Source organism: Panthera uncia (genome assembly GCF_023721935.1).
Source record: "Panthera uncia isolate 11264 chromosome C1 unlocalized genomic scaffold, Puncia_PCG_1.0 HiC_scaffold_3, whole genome shotgun sequence".
NCBI classification, from domain to species: Eukaryota; Metazoa; Chordata; class Mammalia; order Carnivora; family Felidae; genus Panthera; species Panthera uncia.
Genome location: NW_026057584.1, coordinates 62,061,483 through 62,084,489, shown reverse-complemented (window position 1 = coordinate 62,084,489; position 23,007 = coordinate 62,061,483). Strand labels below are relative to the sequence as shown.

At 34.3% G+C, this 23,007-nt stretch overlaps 1 protein-coding gene and 1 non-coding gene across 4 annotated transcripts in view; both read left to right on the top strand.

Annotated features, from left to right (window-relative positions):
• UBR3 (ubiquitin protein ligase E3 component n-recognin 3) overlaps positions 1–23,007 on the top strand; it is a 246,149-nt gene that overhangs the window by 103,298 nt on the left and 119,844 nt on the right. For 2 of the 3 annotated variants that reach the window (XM_049616028.1, XM_049616027.1), the window contains exons 20-23: positions 12,569–12,710; positions 16,289–16,393; positions 18,071–18,244; positions 20,100–20,560. In XM_049616028.1, the coding sequence (XP_049471985.1) occupies positions 12,569–12,710; positions 16,289–16,393; positions 18,071–18,244; positions 20,100–20,560 (882 nt within the window). Of the gene's footprint in view, positions 1–12,568; positions 12,711–16,288; positions 16,394–18,070; positions 18,245–18,434; positions 18,468–20,099; positions 20,561–23,007 lie in introns of all 3 variants that reach the window. The other variant, XM_049616026.1, reaches the window with a different exon arrangement.
• On the top strand, positions 22,089–22,191 carry LOC125911959 (U6 spliceosomal RNA). The gene has a single exon (XR_007454537.1). It is a non-coding gene; the product is annotated as a U6 spliceosomal RNA (small nuclear RNA).

Here is a 23,007-nt window from a genome sequence, read left to right as displayed (position 1 = left end):
GGTCGTAGGGTAGTTCTATTTTTAATGTTTTGAGAAAGCTCCATATTTTCCAGAGTGGCTGCACCAGTTTGCATTCCCACCAGCAGTTCAAAAGAGATCCTCTTTCTCTGCATCCTCACGAACATCTGTTGTTGCCTGAGTTGTTAATGTTAGCCATTCTGACAGGTGTGAGGTGGTATTACATTGTGGTTTTGATTTGTATTTCCCTAATGATGAGTGATGTTGAGCATTTTTTCATGTGTCATTGGCCATCTGGATGTCTTCTTTGGGGAAGTGTCTATTCATGTCTTTTGCCCATTTCTTCACTGGATTATTTGTTTTTTGGGTGTTGAGTTTGATAAGTTCTTTATGGATTTTGGATACTAACCCTTTATCTGATATGTCATTTGCAAATATCTTCTCCCATTCTGTTGGTTGCCTTTTAGTTTTGCTGATTGTTTCCTTCGCTGTGCAGAAGCTTTTTATTTTGATGAGGTCCCAATAGTTCATTTTTACTTTTGTTTCTCTTGCCTCTGGAGATGTGTTGAGCAAGAAGTTGCTGTGGCCAAGGTCAAAGAGGTTTTTGCCTACTTTGTCCTTGAGGATTTTGATGACCTCCTGTCTTACATTTAGGTCTTTCATCCATTTTGAGTTTATTTTTGGGTATGGTGTAAGAAAGTGGTCCAGGTTCATTCTTCTGCATGTCGCTGTCCAGTTTTCCCAGCACCACTTGCTGAAGAGACTGTCTTTATTCCATTGTATATTCTTCCTGCTTTGTCAAAGATTAGTTGGCCATACGTTTGTGGGTCCATTTCTGGGTTCTCTATTCTGTTCCATTGATCTGAGTGTCTGCTGTTGTGCCATTATCTGTGCTTTTCTGAAGCATATGTTAAATATTTTAAAAACAAATTTTATTTATTTATTTATTTATTTATCTATCTATCTATCTATTTATTTATTATTTTTAAAAATTTACATCCATATTAGTTAGCATATAATGCAACAATGATTTCAGGACTAGAGTCCTTAGTGCCCCTTACCCATTTAGTCCATCCCCCCCTCACAACCCCTCCCGTAACCCTCAGTTTGTTCTCCATATTTGTGAGTCTCTTCTGTTTTGTCCTTCTCCCTGTTTTTATATTATTTTTGTTTCCCTTATGTTCATCTGTTTTGTCTCTTAAAGTCCTCATATGAGTGAGTCATATGATTTTTGTCTTTCTCTGACTAATTTCACTTAGCATAATATCCTCCAGTTCCATCCACGTAGTTGCAAACGGCAAGATTTCATTCTTGTTGATTGCTGAGTAATACTCCATTGTATATATATACCACGTTTTCTTTATCCATTCATCCATTGATGGACATTTGGGCTCTTTCCATACTTTGGCTATTGTTGATAGTGCTGCTATAAACATGGGGGTGCATGTGTCCCTTTGAAACAGCACATCTGTATCCCTTGGATAAATGCTTAGTAGTACAATTGCTGGGTTGTAGGGTAGTTCTATTTTTAGTTTTTTGAGGAACCTCCATACTCTTTTCCAGAGTGGCTGCACCAGCTTGCATTCTCATAAAAACAAATTTTAAGTGATGTAAATGTCTTTGATCTTGAGAAAGTATTTGTCAAAGTTTAAGTGTAGATATTAGGTATAATTGAAACTTCTTTTTTGCCAAGACAATGTAGTAATAGATACATGTTGAATTTATGATCCATCAGAGACCTATCTGAAGAAAGTTTATAGTATAGAATTTTAGTATACCCTTCCTACCCCCTAGAAAACAAAAACAAAAAACAACGCATAGTTCAGCCATCAGCATCTCTCTTTACCTTTCTTTAAAACCCTTGAAGAGGGGTGCCTGGGTGGCGCAGTCGGTTAAGCGTCCGACTTCAGCCGGGTCACGATCTCACGGTCTGTGAGTTCGAGCCCCGCGTCGGGCTCTGGGCTGATGGCTCGGAGCCTGGAGCCTGTTTCCGATTCTGTGTCTCCCTCTCTCTCTGTCCCTCCCCCATTCATGCTCTGTCTCTCTCTGTCCCAAAAATAAAATAAACGTTGAAAAAAAAAATAAAAAAAAAAATAAAAAAAATAAAACCCTTGAAGAGGTAGTCTCAGGTTCTCTGTACTCTGGTTTCTTAACAACTTCTTTTTATATGGTTTTGTACCTATTTGTTTACTTGTAGGCTTTTACTAGACTCTTAGTTCCTTGAAGGAAGATATTTTTGTCTTTCCCTTTACATCTTTAGTGCTTATTTCAGTGCTGGCACATAGTAGGCATTCAGAATATATTCGTTGAATAAATAAATTGGAGTAGTTCATCTTGAAAAAAGATGGACGGGAGGAAGCATTTGCATGGAAAGCCTAATGTGACATAAACACTGTGGTCTTAAGTGGCTCTGCCTTTTTCAGGGGGTGGTAGTGGTGGCTAGTCATTTGAATATATAAAGAGTATGTATATAGTAAATTTTATTGCTTTTTTTAAACTTTGTAATAAATAGAAATTTGGACTGGGATTGGGCTCAAACTTTCAAAGTTTTCAGGGAGCCATTAAATACTTAATGCAATCAGTTTTAAAGGGGAAATTTTATTAACAATACATATTTATTGAATGCTTGTTATATGCCAGGCACTCTGTAAAGCAAACAGCATTGTATCTTTTATTTTTCACATAGCAGACTTAATTGCTCCGAGCACTTAATTTCCTTCATTGAGAACCAGTAGTTCTCAACCAGGAGTGATTTTTATCCTTCAGGGGACATTTGGCATTGTCTGAAGACTTGGGTGGTTGTTACTGACATCTAGTAGAAGCTAGCTAGATCTGTCCCCCTGAACAAGAATTATCTGGCCCCAAATATCATTAGTGTCAAGACTGAGAAAGCTGGTTTAGACCCATACTGACATAGAGGTATCCTTTTTTTTGTTTTCTGGTATCTTGTCTTTTGTAACATATTTTGTGTTATTGCTTAGAACCAGATCATAGTTTGATTTATACCCACTTCACATAGTCATAGAAGACCGTATCTTCAGAGCTATTAATTTTTCCTCTTTCCTGTTTTGTTCTCCATATTTTTTCTAATTCTCTCACGTCCCCCATTGGGCTTTTGAGTTCCTTCCTGTACAATATCTTTATAATTTCTTAGTAATTTCTGAAGTGCAGTGATGTTTCTTGGCAGTTTGGAAATCTCTGTTTTAAAAGAAATATGTATTTTATTTTATTAAAAAATTTTTAATGTATATTTTTGAGAGAGAGAGAGAGAGAGGTGAACAGGAGAGGGGCAGAGAGAGAGAGGGAGACACAGAATCCAAAGCAGGCTCCAGGCTCTGAGCTGTCAGCACAGAGCCCTACACAGGGCTTGAACTCACAAACTGTGAGATCATGATCTGAGCTGAATTTGGATGCTTAACTGACTGAGCCACCCAGGCGCCCCAAGAAATGTATATTTAAATAAAGCAATAATAACAAAGGACAAATAAATGTACTCTATAGCTTCAGGCTAAAACTCTTTAATCATTTTCTTATAAGTTAATTTATGTATAAACTATTATATTCATGTGATAACATTTCATGTACTTAAATATCATACTCATGAGTAAATGTATTAGTTTTTATGTAAACCTTAATTTTGTTTTGAAATTTATTTTGTATGTGAAATAATAGCATCTGCTTTCTTCATGTGATACCTTTTATTTGCTGTATATTTGACTGTATAGTTGACTGTTTCAGTTCTTATTAGAGCACAACGGGAAATAACCCTAAATGGTAGGACTTCCTGGTCATTTTCATTTTCTTTTACTTCTAAGGGACAAGAAGTGGCTAAACTGATTTTACTGAGTATGATCGTTTTTTATTTGCAAGAAGGCAGTAGAAAATCCTTGTGAAGAATTATGGTGAAAAATGATTGGATAAATTGACACTATTATGTGTTTAAAATCAAGCTTGGTGCTAGGCCCTTTTTAGGCGGTTAGTAATTGCTAAATTAATGAAAAATAAATTTCTTTAAATTTTTGTGCTGTTTAGGTGAAAACAAGCCATTTGCTGTATGTAATGGTTAGATGTTTAGAATCTTAGGATCTTGTTGCTGGAAAAGGCCTTTAAGATCTACTATCCAGGTTGCATCAAAGTGTCTCTGGGGCCATCACTGGAAGAGCAGGTTGGGCAACAGCAAGAGAAAGCCTAAAGAGAATGGAGGTGGCTCATACTGCTTTCTTCACTCCTTTCCAAATACCCCTTAGTGGGCAGTTCAGCTTTTAAAAGGAAAACAAAAACAAGACTACAACAACACAAACACAAACCCAGCAGTTGGAAAACCATCAATATTGTATTTTATGTATGAGGACATTGTGGCCCAAAGAATTTAAGTGAAAATGTTTTTTAATGGCAGTATTGGAACTATTGTCTAGGCCTTTTCCAACCCGCAAATGTGATTTTTCTACAGTGGCTGTTTTAAATTCAGCTGGAAAGTAAGTTTTTTCAACTATAATTTTTGATATTTCTATTGCTTCCCATCTCCCATCTTGAAGGTTAATGACTGCTGGCCCATGTTTGAAAGTATGATGTATGAGTTTATATACATATCATTTTTGCTTCAACCTAGTCAATAATTAGGTGTTGGTTTGAATCACTTGGAAATTTTTTGCTGTCATGTAGCTTTTCATTTGCATTATTCTATTAATGCTTTTGAAAAGAGCAAAGTGATGTATTACCTGCTGCCTTGAACAAATATATAACCTTTATTTTGGAATACTTTATTAATCTAGGTGCTACATATCTAGGAGCTAGCAAACAAAGAAACAAAATGAACACTAAACATGCTTATCTAAGCTAAATGAAATAGAATAGTTGAAATATTTTATCATAAGGTATTGAGATTTTTTGAAAATTATGCTTTTAAATAGCTACTATAATAGTATATAGAAACCAGCTTTTTTTTTTTTTTTAAACTTAGTTTTATGTCTTTCTCATCTTGAATCATAGATGCAACTCATTTCTCTGGTATATTAATGATATATATCTTTTTGTTTTTTAGTTTTTCCCCCCATTTACATAGTATCTGTTTATTCTAAATTCAGTTTTCTGTTGTTTGGTCTCTGGCTTCCATATTAGAAGCGTTCTTCAGATGTCTGATCATTCTGGCTGCTCTTGATAAAGAGCTCGGAGTACCTTGGTGTAGCTTGTAGATCCTGAGTTTTAATGTAGGGTGATTTGGGCAGGCAGGTGTGTTGAGAGCCTTTATGTTAGTCTCTTTAGAACTTTCTTTTTGGTCTAGAAAGAGTCCTTAGAGAAGTATTTTCATATATTGCCCAGAAGGTAATGGTTTGACTGCCATTATTCTGTGAACTGAATGGGAGGAGACAAAGGCCTGGCTCTGAATCAGAAGTGAATACTGTGGCTTTAATTCCCCATCCTCCTTCCTTTAACTGTGCTTGTGTTTTACCTTCTCCAGAGATGAATTCTCCAGTCAGAATTCTGTTGGAGTGGGAGAGAAACACTTCTTACTCCCTATCTACTACTGAGGTACCAGGTGCTGTCAGTTTCTGACCTTTTGAGGATTCTGCAGTGTTACTTGGATTGATTCTCAGTTTTCCCAATTGCCTTCTTGTGATTTGGCTTTCTTAGGTCTACTAGTTGAGTTACCATGCACTCATTTCCTTTCCAATTAACAAAATTTTGCATTTTTTTTCTTTTCTGATTTTCCCCATCGTTGTGGTTTTCATCCTTTAAAAAATACCATTATCATAGTTCTGTTGGAGTTTTGGGTGCAAGTAAAATTAAATACTTATGTTCATTCTTTGATTTTAACTTCAAGAGCTGAATGTGTAGCTCACTTTAATTTGCATTCTCTGGATTACTAGGTCCTCGAGGTTGAGCTTTAAAAAAATCTATTAATTTCTCTTCATGTTTCTTGCTCTGAGAACTGTGTATACATGTTTCTTGCTCTGAGAACTGTGTATACATTATTCTTTGCCAGTTTTTCTATTAGGTTGTCTAAAGTTCATTCGGTCTCAAGTTTTACTTTTTATTTATTAAAAAAAAATTTGTTTACATTTATTTATTTTTGAGAAACAGAGTGAGACAAAGTGTGAGTGGGGGAGGGGCAGAGAGAGGAGACACAGAATCTGAATCAGGCCACAGGCTCCAAGCAGGCAGTCAGCATGGAGCCTGATGCGGGGCTCGAACCCACAAACTGTGAGATCATTACCTGAGCCAAAGTCGGACACTCAACCGACTGAGCCACCCAGGCACCCCAAGTCTTACTTTTTATAGTTAGATCTGTAACCCACCTGGAATTGATTTTTGTTTGTGAAGTAGTGATTTATTTATTCATTTATTTTTCTCTTATAGAAAACCAGTTGCTTTTGGATCATTTATTGAACAGTTCATTCCTTTGTCAATGATTTATTAATATGCTAATTTTGTCATAAACACTTGATCCTCATTATTTGCAAATTTGGCTACTTGCTAAAGTTTAAACCCCAGATTAATACTTTCTCCTGGGTATTTGTTAAAGCTTTCTCCTGGGTATTTGCAGGTGTGTGCGGACATGAAGAGTGCACCTCGCTGAGGTTGAACAGAGCAAAGTTCTGTCCTCTTGTTTCAGTGCTCATACTTTAAACAAGTGTCCTTTTTGTAGTGTTTTTAGAACTGTTTTTGCATTTTTGTCCTGTTTACTATTTAAAATGGTTCCCAAATGTAGCTGAAGTGCTGTCTGGTATTCCTGAGGGCAAGAAGGCTTTGATGTGCCTTACAGAGAAAATTCGTTGTTAGATTAATCTTCATTCAGTCATGAGTTATAATGTTGTTAGCTGAGAGTTCAGTGGTAGTGAATCAATAATATGGTACATCCAGAAAAAGGTAGAGGAAATTCACTGATCTGTACACGGGGTCATTCCAAAAGGGGCTAAAATAACAACTGTAGTGTGTAATGCAGCTATGGAAAAGCTGAAAATCTAAATTTGTGGACTCATGAGATGGTGACTGATAAAAGGTGTAGAGGATAACATTGTTATGAGACTGCAAGCCAAAGAAATTACTGTCATGTTTAGCAAGGGTCAGAAAAAAGGTAAGCCCTACTTTGCTAGTGCTGGCTGGCTTGCACGTTTCAAAAGGTAATATACTGTGAAAAATGTTAAATTTGCAGGCAAGGCAGGCTCTGTAGTTCATGAGATGGAAGAATTTTAAAAATACTTGCTAAGAGTTCTACAGAAAAGGGTTATGTTCAGAGCAGGTTTTCAGTGTTGATGGGACTGTCTTGATTTGCAAGGACATTGGCAAATATAATGTAAGTTGGAATTTTGATTAACAAAATTGACCCCAGATTTGCAGGAACCTAATTCTGTATTTCTCCTAGGAGCAATAATTCAGTGTGGTGTTTGTGGTGTTTGTGGTGACTTTATAGAGCATAACTACTGTGAGTAAAGTCAGTTGACTGTATCAGGTATCATGTATATAGACCTATTTCTCTTTTGTTCATTCTGTAAATTAATGCCGTACTATCACAAATATTGTTTCCTTCCTTCCTCCCTCCCTCCCTTCCTCCGCCTCCTCCTCCTCCTCCTCCTCCTTCTTCTTCTCCTCCTTCTCCTCCTCCTTCTCCTCCTCCTTCTCCTCCTCCTTCTCCTCCTCCTTCTCCTCCTCCTTCTCCTCCTCCTTCTCTTCCTCCTTCTCCTCCTCCTCCTCCTCCTCCTCCTCCTCCTCCTCCTCTTCCTTCTCCTCCACCACCACCACCACTTCCTACTCTTCTCCTCCTCCTCCTCCTCTCTTCTATTTATAAGTTGTTTATTCTTGGCCCTTTGCCTAGAATTTTATGATCATATCAAATTTAATGATGAAACATGTTGGGTTTTGATTGAAATTGTACTGATTGAAATTATCTACATTAATTCCTAGATTAATTTGATAGAGATGCCATCTCTTTTTTAAGTTTTTATTTTAATTCCAGTTAACGTATGGTGTTATATTAGTTTCAAGTGTAGAATATAGTGGTTCAGCAGTTCCATACATCACTTTATGCTCATCACAACAAGTACAGTCCTTAATCCCCATCACCTATTTCACCCATCTCCCCATCCATTTGCCCTCTGGTAACCATCAGTTTGTTCTCTGTTAAGAGTCTGTTTCTTGAGTTGTCTCTCTCTTTCTTACTTTCCCCACCCCCATTGCTTGTTTGTTTTGTTTCTTAAATTTCACATATGAGTGAAATCATATGGTATTTGTCCTTCCCTGACTGACTTATTTCACTAAACATTATGCTCTCTGGCTCCATTCGTGTCATTGCAAATAGCGAGATTTCATTCTTTTTTACAGATATGTAATATTCTATTATATATGCATACCACATCTTCTTTATTCATTCATTAGTCAGTAGAAATGCCATTCTAATAGTAATGTGTTCTCCCACGTATGAACATAGTGTGTATCTCCATTTATTTAGGTTGTCTTAAATTTCTTTCCATAAAATTGAGAATGTTTTGGTATCTTTTATTAGACTTATAAGTCGAATTATCTTATAATTTTTATAGATATATGGTATAGTTCCTATAATTATCATTTCTTTTTGTTCTCATGAATAAGAATGCAATTGATTTTGGGGCTTTTATTAGTTCTAATAATTTGTAGATTTTTAAAGATTATCTATGTGGACCATTAAATTATCTGGGATTTTGTCTCTGTTTTTCACACAAAGATTTTCTATGTGGGCCATTAAATTATCTGGGAATAATGATGATTTTGTTTGTTTTTTATACACTCTCTTGTCTTTGCTGGCTAGTCTCAACTATAATACATAATAATAGCAGTGATGAAAAGACTTCTTGTTTCTAACACTTTTCATGTGTCACCATTAGATACAATGTTTACTTTAGTAGTTTTGTAGTTACCTTTTGTCAGATTGAGGAGATTCTTTTTTATTGCAAGCCTACCAGGATTTTTTATTATGATTGAGTTTTTAATTTTATTAAGTGCTTTTCTTGCATCTCTGTAGATGATGGTATACAATCCACATATCTTTGCATTATTGAGAAAAACCCAATCTTGTCATTATTCACTTAAAAAAATATTGCGTGATGTGGTTTACTGATTTAAACATTTTTTTCCCCCATTATACTTGTAAGAGTTTGGTCTTATAAGATAGTCTTTTTTTTTTTTTTTTTTTTTCTTAAGTTTATCTTTATGTATTTTCAGAAGGAGTCAGAATCCCAGGCAGGCTCTGCGCTGTTAGTGCAGAGCCTGATGTGGGGCTTGAACTGACGAACTGTGAGATCACGACCTGAGCCAAAGTAGAGTCAGATGCTTAACCTACTGAGCCACCCAGATGCCCCATCTTAGAAGATAGTCTTATACATTTTTAAAATCATGTTGTTTTCATATTGGTAATGGGTTGTATTAGCATCATAGAATTATTTGTGTATCTTTTATCTTTTTGCTATTTTCTAAAATTTATGTCAGGAGTTGGAGATTATCTGTTTCTTAAAAAAATTGTTTTAGGCAGTTTTATTTAGATATATTTTACCTACAGTACAATTCACCTATTTAAAAAGTACTATTCAGTTAGTGGTTCTTAGTATATTCAACAGAGTTGTGCCACTGTCACCATAATAATTTTAGAAAATTTTCATCATTCTAAAAATAAACCCTCATTATTCATTAGCAATTACCACGCATTTTCCCCAACCCTACATTCCCTAGGCAACCACTAATCTACTTTCTGTTTCTATGGATTTACCTGTTTTGGACATTTCATATACATGGAATTCAATGTGGTCTTTTGTGACTTGCTTCTTTTACTTAGCATAATGTTTTCAAGGTTCATCTACATTCTAGCATGTATCAATACCATTTTTTTTTATTGCCAAGTAATATTCCATTCTGAGGATATCCACTTTTATTCGTCCATTCATCAGTTAATGGATATTTGGTGCTATTATGAATAATACTGCTATGAACATTTGTGTATAAAATTTTGTGTGGACATATTTCATTTTTCTTGAGTGTATGCCTGTGAGTGGAATTGCTGGGCCTTATGGTAACTCTGTGTTTAATTGTTTAAGGAACTACTAGATTGTTTACCAAAGCAGCTTCAGCATTATGTATTCCTATTAGCAGTATATTTGGGTTCCAATTTCTCCTTATCTTTACTAACACTTGTTATCTGTCTTTTTGATTATAGTAATCCTTGTGGGTATGAACTGGTATCTCATTGTAGTTTTGATTTACATTTCCCTGATGGCTAATGATGTTGAGCATATTTTTATTTGTTTATTGGCCATTTGTTTATCTTCTTTGGAGAACTGTCCAGATCCTTTGCCCATTTTTAATTGTATTAACTTTTATTATTGAGTTTTAAGAGCTCTTTATGTATTATGAATACTTACTTATCAGAAATATGATTTGTAAACATTTTCTACTATTCTGTGGGTTGTGGTTTGTCTTTTCACTTTTTTGAATGTCATTTGAAGCACAAAAGTTCATTTTAATGAAGCTTAATTTATCTGTTTTTTCCTTTTGTTACTTGTGCTTTTGGTATCATATCTATTGCTTAATCCAGGATTACAAAGACTTATGCCTATTTTCTTCTAAGGGTTTTATAGTTTTAGCTCTTATATTTAAGTCTTTGATAGATTTTGAATTAATTTTACATATGGTGTGAGATAGTGGTCCAACTTCATTCTTATTTATGTGAATGTTTCTTGAAGTTTTGATAGAACTTACCTTTTAAACTACCTGGGCCTGATGTTTTATTTTTGAAGGAGGTGTAATTTAAAGCTGATTTCACTTTCTTTAAAGCTTATAGTCTTAGAATTTTTACTCCTTTTTGAGAGGGATTGTCAAGTTATATATTTCTAAGAAATCTTTTATTGTCTTTTAAGTATATAATAAAAAAATTGTCTTTGCCTGTTTATTTCTATTATTTATTTGTGTTTGTTGTTTCTTATTCTTGATTAGTCTTATCAGAGGACTGTCAGTTTTACTATTTTTTTAAGAACAAGCATTTGGTTTTGTTGTTACTTCTTTTTCCCCATTGTAGTCCATTTTGTTCTTTTTTCCTTATTACTGTCTTCTTTCAATTTAGTTTGGATTTTCTCCCTTAGACACTTAGATTTTGACTTTTTACAAAAACATGCATTTATGGTTTTTTTTTTTAATGTTTTTATTTATTTTTGAGACAGAGAGAGACAGAGCATGAACGGGGGAGGGGCAGAGAGAGAGGGAGACACAGAATCGGAAGCAGGCTCCAGGCTCTGAGCCATCAACCCAGAGCCTGACGCGGGGCTCGAACTCATAGACTGAGAGATCGTGACCTGAGCTGAAGTCGGACGCCTAACCGACTGAGCCACCCAGGCGCCCCCAAAAACATGCATTTAATGCTGGGGATTTCCTTCTAAGTACTGCTATAGTTGTATTCCACGATTTTTTTTTCTCTATAGTTTAGGTTCTAATTTAAAATTTTTTCTCTTATGATTATAATTATGTCTGAATGTATAAGAACATCATGTTATAAAATGTCTGCATGTCTGAAGTTTTGAGTTATCGTGTAGTGGATTTCTAGTTTTATTTGCTTTGTGACAAGTGGTTGTGGCCCATATATCCATTCTTTTGGTATTTTCTGAAATTTACTTTCAATCCTAGTATTTTGTAAATTTTCATAAATGTTCTAAGTGCACTTAAAATTATATGTGTTCTCTAATTATCGGATGTTCTATATTTGTCTTAGGTTCAAGCTTGTTAATTATGTTGTTAAAAATCTTGAAAATCCTTACCAATTTTTTTTTTCTTGGGCTTTCTGTCAGAAATATGTTAATGTCTTCTATTATGATTGTGAATTTGTCAGTTTCTCTGTGTAATTCTCTCAAAATTTGCCTTTTGTATCTTTGAGTCTGCTGTGATTTGTATACAAATCATTGTTAGTTTCTTCCTGGGGAGGCTGTTCTTCCATCACAGAAGAGACAGACAAGCTCTCTTACTTCTCCTAGTGAGTTATCGTTTCATTGAGGGTGAAGCTTTTCAAAAGTGTCAGCTTTATATGGAATCTCAGTTCCAATAGCTTGAGATCTGCCTACTCAAGGACTTGAAACCATCACTAAACACGTATTTAGTGCTCATTGTTAATTCCTTCCTTTTCTGGTAACTTGGGAAGTTCACTTTCTTTTTTGTGAGTTGAAATATGCATTAAAAAAATTACATTTTATATTTTAACCAGCTTTCCCAGCTGTTTCTAAGTGGGATAGTTTTTCGGTTATCTGGTTTTTTTTGTTTTTGTTTTTGCAGTTGTTTCAACTGGAAATTTCTTTGTTGAGTAGTTTATTTTGTATTCTTTCTGTTTATTTCCTTTTGTTAACATTTCCTATTCACATTTTTTTTTTTTCCTAGTTGTCAGCTTAGGGACTCTGTATTCATTTTTATCTGATACAAAAAGAAAATAGTTATGTTTATTGTGAGAAAATAGTTATGTTTATCTTTTTGGCATTTTTGAGCAATTTGATTAAAATAGTACTGCGTAGAAAAATATGACCAAAAATTAGTATCTATAAATCACTATTTAAACCATAGTTTAATTTTGAATCTATCATCTAATTTTTGTTTTGCTTTCTTTTTACAGTTTAAAACAGAGTGGAAAGTTCCCTGGAAATCCCTGGCCTCCCTATAAGAAAAGGACACCACTCCATCCCAGCTATAAAGGTCTCATGAGACTTTTGCACTGTAAAACTTTACACATTGTGCTATTCACTCTGCTTTACAAGGTACAGTAGTAATTTGAATAGAAAGACTCAGATTATAATTTATTTCCATAATTTTCAAATAAAAGTGTTAACATAATATTTGCATAAAAGTAGCACTCATAAAGCAAAGCGTATTTATACATTAAAGATGTATGAAGATATGTCATAATCGCATATATGTGAATTCTAAGTTGAAAACGGAATAGATACACCATTCTTTGTGGGAAACTATTTCATGTTACCCCGTTTCAGATAGGAATATTTATTTATGGCTCCTGTAGAACAAAAGGTAAAATACTATAAAACGACAGGAGGGTGAAATAAACAATAGGTACCAAACGACTACCAGAATCCATTAAAATGACAAAACTAAGCGATGAGGGCCAGTGACCCTGTGTTTAGGGTTGTTTTCTTGGCTTTTTCCCTCTGATTAGGAATGCAACATGGAGGAATTTGAATGGTTTTATGTGTGGCAGCATTAAGAATTTGCTTTGGTAAATATCTTCTAAACTAAAAAGATACTTTTGCTCTCTTGTTACCTAGAATTTGTTTTATTATTGGGTTTTCTTGTATAGAAGAGATTTATTTATATAGTTGGCTAACATTAGCTATGTACTCAGAAACTGTATACATAATATTGTGCAGTAGGTGTATATATATAACAGGCATATTTATGATCTGTTACGTATTAGAGATGAAAGATGGAAGAACTGTATACTTGTGTATAGATAAAATAACTATAGATATCAATGAAGTAACTATACATGCGATAAACATAATTAGGTACAAAGAAAACCTTTTGTTTCTTATTCCTAATTAGAATTTGAAAAATTAAAGGAGGTTTTTAGAAAGCATATTTTTATGCAGATTTCCAATTGCTATATACACATTTTTTAATTACTTTAAGAAATAATTAGTGCATTTAGTTAAGTACACATTTGGTTTTAATGTTTGCTTTGTAGTGAAAGAATACTTTTAGATTTCTGTACCCCCCTCATTCATTCAACTCTACCCCTTGACCACTTTTTCATCTTACTTATTAAGTTACTTCTGTTAAGATTTTAGACGTGACTCAAAAAACGTCTTTAAATTGTTTATTTTCATTAATTTCTGAGAGGATTATTCAGTAAAATGATTTAAAATGTTCTTTTCTTCATCAAAAAAGGTAGATTTTTATTAGATACTTGTATTTATAGACATTTTTTGGATGCTTACCTATACCAGATTTTGTTTCAAATGCCTTATATATATTTACTTTGTTTAATTTTAACAAAAATTCTTATGAGTGTAAGTTTTGTTATTCTTATTTTTTAGAAATAATTATTGAGTTTTAGAGGTTAAATAATTAGATGCTGAAGCTGAGTACTGTGATATCAGTTAATAAGTAATAGGTCAGTAAGTCACGTTTTAAAAATTAAAGGAGTGGGGCACCTGGGTGACTCAGTTGGTTAAGTGTCCTACTTTGGCTCAGATCATGATCTCACAGTTCGTGAGTTTGAGTCCCATGTCAGGCTCTGTGCTGACAGCTCAGAGCCTGGAGCCTGCTTTGGATTCTGTGTTTCCCTCTCTCTCTGCCCGTCCCCTACTCGGATTCAGTCTCTCTCTCTCTCTCTCTCTCTCTCTCTCTGTCTCTCTCTCTCTGTCTGAAAAGTAAATAAACATTAAAAAATTAAAAAAAAATAAAAGGAGCCTTACTGCAAATGATTTGTGTTCTTTCAAGTTATATTTTTCAGTCTTTTCATTTGCTTAATGTACAAATAGAGCTTTCTCAAAAATAGAAGGCAGTGTTTCAGTTGTTACAAGATTATGAACAGTTTTTTTTTTAAATCTCAACTTTGTAATAGCTGTTCTGACTTTAATAATAATAGAAAAAACTCTAATTGACGTTGCATTGGCAAATCAACTTTCTAAACATCAGTGTCAATGAGCCATCTCATCGCCTGCCATGTTTAATGTTAAAAAACATTAATATAGAACATGTTAAGAAAACTTCTCAGAAAATCATTCTTAGAAAGTCATTTTTTTCCTTAGCTTTTAGGTTACTCATTTGAAACTGTGAGATGTAATGTCGTAGGATTTCAGCCAAAATTTATTTGAATTTAATTAGTAATGTTTTATTTATCAAGAGGAGGCAGTGTAGTAACGACAGGCAATAGTTGAGGTCTGAAATCTGTTTGGTGTTGCTTATACTAGCTGGGTGTGTGGCTGAGCCTTGGTTTCCTCTCTGTGAAGTAAGGGATTACAAAGGATGACGTCCGGGGCCTCCCAGCCTTCCGTCATCTCCTCCTGCTGCTCCTCCCACCATGTGCACCACCTGCCTACTGTTTGTTGAACACCAACTGATACATGCTGTACCACACAAATTACAGTTGTTAACTTGTGGTATCCTCACAACAATTCTGGTCTGTTGTTCCAGGTTAAAGATGAGAAAACTAAGGCCAGAATCTGTTGCTCGAGGTCAAATAGCTAGGTATATACAGAATTTGTATAAAACAAGTTTTTTAAAAAAAGGTCCTTACCACCATGCCACACAAAAGGTGAACAGAAAAGCCTTCTCAGTAGTCAAAATAAACATTAGAAAGGCAATGAACTGAAAATCTTTTTATTTTTCAGTCAGAATACATTAGCTCTTAGGTGATTAAGTCCTTTTTTTAAGCCTGCTCAGCCTTTGGGGCAGTTTCTATGAGGCCCATCCTAGAATGTTCTCTTTTGTACTCTCTGTAATCTCACCTGCAGCTGACAAGGCCACCCTCAAACAACCTCTTTCTCTTACCCTTCCGTCATTTGGCTAGATGGCTTTCTTATAATGAGGACGACATGATGGCTGCCAGGCCACTTTTTTCTTAGGTATTTTAGGTATCTTCTGGTTAGTAGTTTGTTGCATCATGTTGAATGAGTGATGTAAGTTAGCCCTGAAATCCTGCATAAGATGTGTAAGACTTGCAGTGTATAATCCACATAAGGGCAGATTTATTGGTAATTTCTCAGAGAAGCCTCTTTTTCAACTAGCTGCATCCCTTTTTGCTTTCTCACCCATATAAACCAAAGACTAACACATACATTTACTCAACCTGAAAAAATACTCAGGCTGAGAACTTTAATTTTAGAGATATTTTAAGAACAATATTCTGTAAACATTTATTGTCCTCCCAATTATATGCCAGGTGCTATGCTAAACACATTTGCATGAATAATCCTATTTAGTACACTTATTTATCTGGTATTTTTGTCATCAGGAAAAGAGTATCAGCAAATGAGGCTGCGAAACATTCTTGTTAAATTATTTCGTAGATACGGTATATTTATAATAATGGATTTAATGGACTATTATTGTGTTACCTTTAGGAATCAGTGAACCAGTATTCCTAGATACTGCTTAAAAGACTGTGTGATCTTGAAAAGGAACCTATTGTTTCAGTTTTAGTTTGTCTTTTCACCAAGATACAGTTTTACTTTCTGATCATGTGGTATATTTATTTAAATATGTATGATTGTTACTTTTATCTATTACTTTTATCTATAACAATGTTTTTAGATACTTAAATGAAATATATTTTGTGGAAAAAGTAATTACGAAGCATTTTTTCCCCTTTTTAAAGATTTTGATGGATCATCAAAATCTGTCAGAACACGTACTCTGCATGGTTTTATATCTGATTGAATTAGGACTTGAAAATTCAGCTGAAGAGGAATCAGATGAAGAGGTAAGTAAGTTTCTTTTATTTTTAGATACTGAAGTTATGAAATTCCTTAACAAAGGTACTATGTTATCTTGAAATGTATTTATGGATTCATCATACTCATTAACTATTCCTTAGAACTACTGGAAAAGGCCCTTTTTTCTTTTATTTTTTTTAAGTTTATTTATTTTGAGAGAGACAGAGACAGAATGAAGGGAGGGGTAGAGAGAGAGGGAGACAAAAGATCCCAGGAGGCCTATATACTGCTGGCACGGAGCCCCACGTGGGACTCACAAACTGTGAGATGGTGCACAACCGTATCTGAAACCAAGAGTCGGACGCTTAATCGACTGAGCCACCCAGGCACCTCAATTTTCAAATATATGTATGTTCTTTTAGAGGTATCACTGATACTTTAAACTCTACTTACGAAATCACTGAATTTGAAATTTGTAGTTCAGCATATATAGGTCTAAGAAAAGGGGTTAATGCAATTTTGGAGTTATGCTAATAACATTGATTACTAGTAAATGTTATGTTAGGACTTCAGTCTAGAAATTCTAATCATTTGATTAGGGATTAATTTTGAGTGGCAAACTCTTCTGTAAAGGTTTTACGTTAATGAAGTAAATATTGTTATATGGGAGAATTTGTAAAGTACTTAAGAATACAAGTTATGGGGCACCCTGGGTGGCTCAGTCGGTTGAGCGTCTGACACTTGATTTCCACCCAGGTCATGATCCCAGGGTCTTGGAATTGAATCCTACATTGGGCTCCATGCCAAATGTGGAGCCTGTTTAGGATTCTCTCTCTCACTCCCTCTGCTCCGCACCCCCTACCCCTGCCCCAAAAAATAAATAAAAGGGAAAAAAATTGAAAAAAAAAAAAAAAAGGAAAAAAGAATACTGTACAGGTTGTTAGATGTGCCTGGGTGGCTCAGTCAGTTGAGTATCTGACTCTTGACTTGATCTCAGCTCAGGTCTTGATTTCAGGGTTGTGAGTTCAAGCCTGGCATTTGGCTCCATGCTGGGCAAGAAGCCTACTTTAAAAAAAAAAAAAAAAAAAAGAAAAAGAATACCAGTTGTTAATATGTTTCAGGACTTTAGAAGTATCACTTCAATAAAAGCAGTTATTACTACAAATTGATTTGCAAATGTAAGATTCCCTTCATCTCCTTTCTCCAAAAAGACAAAATACTGTGGAACATTGTAACAGCAAAAAACAAATAAAAAGACTAGGCAGTATGCTATTATCTAAGATAAGTCAATGTATATTCTTTCATAGATATTAAAAGATCATTGATATTTCTCTAAGGCCAGGTCAGACTTTTGGTTGATTTTTTTCGACTTTCTTTTACAATTAGTCCAAATCAGCATTATTTGACTGTATTATGAGTCATTATTAATGGGTACTGAAAAATACTCTGTATTGTTAAGTACTTCCAGATTGAAAAGTGTATTTTTTTTTTTCCAGGAGAAAGTTAGCTGACTTCAATTGGACTTACCTATATTAGTATTAAGAAATTTATTCTTGTATTTTATGTTTGAATTTGGGTTTATTGGCACTTGATAATTTGAAGATGAGACTGTAAAGGATGCAGAGATAAGACAGGCAGTGGGTGATTATTTGGGCTAGTTCATCTCCATTGTACCTTAGACCTGACTTTTGCAAGGTTTCATGTTCATTATGTTCATGTTTTAGGCATCAGTGTGTGGACCAGAACGTTGTCATGACAGTTGGTTTCCTGGCAGTAACTTAGTGTCAAACATGCGACACTTTATAAACTATGTTAGGGTGAGAGTTCCAGAGACTGCTCCTGAAGTGAAGAGGGACTCACCTGCAAGTACCAGCTCTGACAGCCTGAGTTCTTTACATGTAAGTGTAGAAGAGGGAAAAAGAAAAAGAAAAAGAAAAGACTACATGTTATGTCGGGGTATATTGTTTAGATCATCCTGTGATATTCAGAAGAAAAATGTGGTTGTAGGTAACTTTAAATTGTCTTTTGTTTCCTCTGATATATCTAAGCAACTTCTGCCTCACCCATCTTTTCCCTTTAATCTGCCAGAGTTCACGAAGGCCTAAAGTTCTTCAGAGAGAGGTAGATATATATGATACTTGCATTAACTAGCAATATGGCTTTAACTGGAAGTCGGAAAACACTTTGAAGTATTTGTGTGTATATGTGTGTGTTTAATATGGTTACATTTTTTAAAAAGTTTAACATGTGTGTGTTTTTATATGGTGACTTAGGCTTAAAGAAAATTCACACTACTGAAGTTAAAAAATAATACTGAGTATTTATTCGTGGGTTTTTCTTAGTATTTTGGACCAGTTATAAGCAGCACATTTGGGTTTGTTTGCGTTTCTCATTGTTACTAATATCTTAAAAATGAATGTTTCCTAAATCAAAATAAATTTAATCTTTAATTGCTGGCAGCATGCCTGTTTACAGATTTTTTTTGCTTCTGTGGCAATCAATTAACTTTGATAAAATAAGCCCACAAAAATCTTAATACAGTGTGCATTTGGATTCATTTTGAAAATCAGCTCTTTCATTGCATGTACCTTTTAATTAACTATTTTCAAAACGCAGAAATGAAAAAGTCTTGAAATGACCTGCCAAGTAACTGAATTTAAATACCTCTTATTCTTACAATGTATTTTTTTGTGGATAGAGAGCACTGAATCAGATGTTTCTCTTAGCAGAGTCCATGGATAGGAACTTTCTTTGCCTTTGACAGTATGTTTTTGCTGTGAACACCATAAAGAATTTTGATTAAATTGGAATCTTAATCAGAGGCAGCTTTTACCTCTAATAATGGTAGAGAGTACTTTGAAAAACAATTTGGACGTTAAAAAACAGCATATACTATAATTTAGCTCATAAAAGCTCTGTTGATATTGGAGCATCCTTTCTATGCTTGCTTAAAAAAATTAAATCCATTAAACTGACTTGTATCTTAATTAAAAGATGATTTCTAAGAGCTCCGATGCAGTTTGACTGTTTTAACAAAAAGGCTTTTTAGAAGACAAATTATTGAGGGAAATATTTTAAAAATCCTTTCAAATAAATTATAGTGATATTCAAATATGAAACAGACCAGTTTGATTTTTCATCTTTATATTTTATTTTAGTAACTAAGCATTTATTAGAAGTAATTTTTCAACTTTGAAGTTCTTTAAAAATGAAATTAATTAGTAGTTCAGATTCATCAACTTAGGAAAAATTAGTTTATAATTTACTTAACTAGGAAATGTATCAGTCTTGTAGCAGTTAGTAAAGACATAATATTCTTTTTTCTTTTTATAATAGAAGCATAGTTAACACACAATGTTATATTAGAAGTATAGTATTCTTGATAAATGTTGGGTGGAACATCTTTTATTCCTATAAACTGGTGAGGAACTTCATGTATGATTTCTCCTTAACATGGCTGTAGATACTTCTCAAGCTTTGTCTCTTTTCCCTGGTAGATTGGCCTAGGAGGTTGAGAAAGAGGTGTTACTGTGGATAACCTCCTTTTTCCCCAAAATTGTTTCCAGATTGAGTGAGACTAAATATATTTGATTAAGAGAGGTAAAGGGACAGATTTACTTAAAGAGTAAATCTATTGGCTGAATCTTTGGATGGAACGTTGAACATACCCTTTGGAAAATGTTGTACTAATATGTTCTTACACTTGACATTGAATAACTTCTCTTGATTTTTCTTTCTCTTTTTTAATGGTAGAATTCTGGTACAGCTCAAGTTTTCAGCTTAGTAGCAGAGCGTAGGAAGAAGTTTCAGGAGATCATCAATCGCAGTAGCAGTGAAGCAAATCAGGTGGTTCGTCCCAAAACTTCAAATAAGTGGTCTGCTCCTGGTTCAGCTCCACAGTTAACTACAGCCATTTTGGAAATTAAAGAAAGCATATTGTCTTTGCTAATTAAACTTCATCACAAACTCTCAGGAAAACAAAACTCCTACTATCCTCCTTGGCTTGATGACATAGAAATTTTAATCCAACCAGAAATTCCTAAATATAATCATGGAGATGGTATAACTGCAGTGGAAAGAATTTTACTAAAAGCTGCATTGCAAAGCAGAATGAACAAACGCATCATTGAAGAGATATGTAGAAAAGTGACGCCTCCTGTACCACCCAAAAAAATCACTGCAGCAGAGAAGAAAACATTGGACAAAGAAGAAAGGTAATTTTTATTTTTAATATTTTAAACATAAATGGTTCAGTTGAAGATTTGGTGGATCCCCTTTTTTGGCCATCTGAGGCTAATCATCTGGATGTTTAGCAGCCATAATCATAGTTGATTAGTTTGTAAGATAAAGGGAACCAAACATAGTCAGTGCTTGGGCATGTATAATGCTTGAGTTAGTTTGGGGTAAGAAGACAAGAGTTTATGACCCCAACATTAAATTACTCCCCTAAACTTGTGAGATCCCTTTGGAAAAATTGCTACTTCAGTTATTACTGTGGGTTATCTAATGATTCTGCTGCTGTTTTCAAATACTATTATTCAACTTTAAATGAGAATAGAAAAATTTAAAAAAAATATTTTAAATATTTCTCAAAAATTTGGTTGTTTTAGGGTTTTTTTTCTTTTTTGGTCTTTTCCAATCTTTCCAGTATATAGTTACTAATTATTAAACAAGTAATGTTTTATTTATTTTTTTAAAGTATGTTTATTTTGAGAGAGAGAGAGAGAGAAAGCAGGGGAGAGGCAATGAGAAAGGCAGAGAGAGAATCCCAAACAGGTTCTGCTCTGTCAGCACTTAGCCTGACATGGGGCTTGATCGCACAAATTATGAGATCATAACCTGAGCTGAAACCAAGAGTCAGACACGTAGCCAACTGAGCCCCCCAGGCACCCCAACAAGTAATGTTTTAAAACATGGCTGTAGTGGGGCATCTGGGTGGCTCAGTCGGTTAAGCGTCCGACTTCAGCTCAGGTCATGATCTCACGGTTTGTGAGTTCGAGCCCTGCATCAGGCTCTGTGCTGACAGCTCGGAGCCTGGAGCCTGCTTCAGATTGTGTGTCTCCTTCTCTCTCTGCCCCTCCCCGACTTGCACTTTGTCTCTCTGTGTCTCTCAAAAAATAAATAAATGTAAAAAAATAAATAAAAAATAAAACATAGCTGTAGTTTTGGGAACTTTGGGTTGCTTTTTTTTAATTAAAAATTTTTAAGCAAACTTTACCACCAACATGAGGCTCAAACTCATGACCCCTATATCAGGAGTCACATGCTCTAATGACTGAACCAGCCAGGTGCCCCTGTTAAATCATAATATTTATAAATTACAAAAAATCTTTCTTGGATGATGTTCCTCTTTACCAGGATAGGGGAGGATAACAGACCAAGATAAGGAGAGGCTTAGGCTTAGCAGTAAAGTTGATATGCTCTGCTTTGTACATTACTAAGTTTAAAGAGCATACCCAAGTGGAGATGTCCAGTCAGATAAAGGGTTTGAGACTTAGGGGAAAATTCAGAGTTAGAGCTATAGATGGGGCCATACAGGTAGTAGTTAAAGGCTTATATATAGAAAAGTGTGTGCTCAGATAAGATTGGCAGTTTCCTTTGATTCAGTAGTTAGGTGGTTATCCTTTCTGTGTCAGAAGCAATTTTAATCACATATATAGTTGTACTTCATTTCTGATATAATTAAAGTTGTAGATAATTTATATTAAAAGTATAAAGTATATAAATAAATATGTGTCCACATTTCTCACAAGGCAGCACATATACTAAAATTGGAACGATACAGAGATTAGCATGGCCCCTGCGCAAGCATGACATGCAAATTCGTGAAGCATTCCATATTTTTAATTATATTTGAAAAAAACTTTTTACTCTTACTTCTATTGCATGAAAAAGAGCTCAAGACAAAAAATTCAAACAGTTACCAAAAGCATTCACCAATCAAATAACTTCATTGGACTTTATTGGATAGCTTTATTTTGTTACACATTTCATTGTTGTTAATTTAGAAGACATGGTCTAAAAAAAAAAAAAAAATCAAACTCATGTATAATTCTATCCCTCAGTGAAAACCAATGTTAATAAGAGTATGTACAATCATCCAGTATAAATGCAATAATAATGGCTTTTCTATGTGTATTTATCATACTGCATTTTAATTTTTAAACAATTGTTATTGTAACAGTAGAGGTGAGATTCTCCATGTTGAGGAATCTTTCTTGTATTTTTGAATCTCTTATATCCAGTACCATATCTGGAACACAGTGCTAAGTATATCTTTGATGACTAAATACATGAAAAAAGAAAAATATATATATACAAAAGCTTTTAGTAGGAGAATGTAAGAGAGTTTTATTTCTCACAGTAGTTCATAAATAGGAATCATTATAAATAACTAACCTATAATTTGCATGACAATTTATTAATTTTGAATTAGTAACTGCCTAAGATTTAAGAGATCTATTGATAAAGTTGAAAGCGAGGTAAAATTTTTTATGTTTGTTAACCTTTTAAATTGGTGATATTTCCTTGATTATAGAATAATGTCATTTTTTAAAAAGAAGGTAAACATTCAGTGAATCAAAGTTTATTTTATTTGGTTAAAGGTATTTTGTAATTATTACTCAAAATGCATATGATACTGGAGTAGTTCAGATGCTAT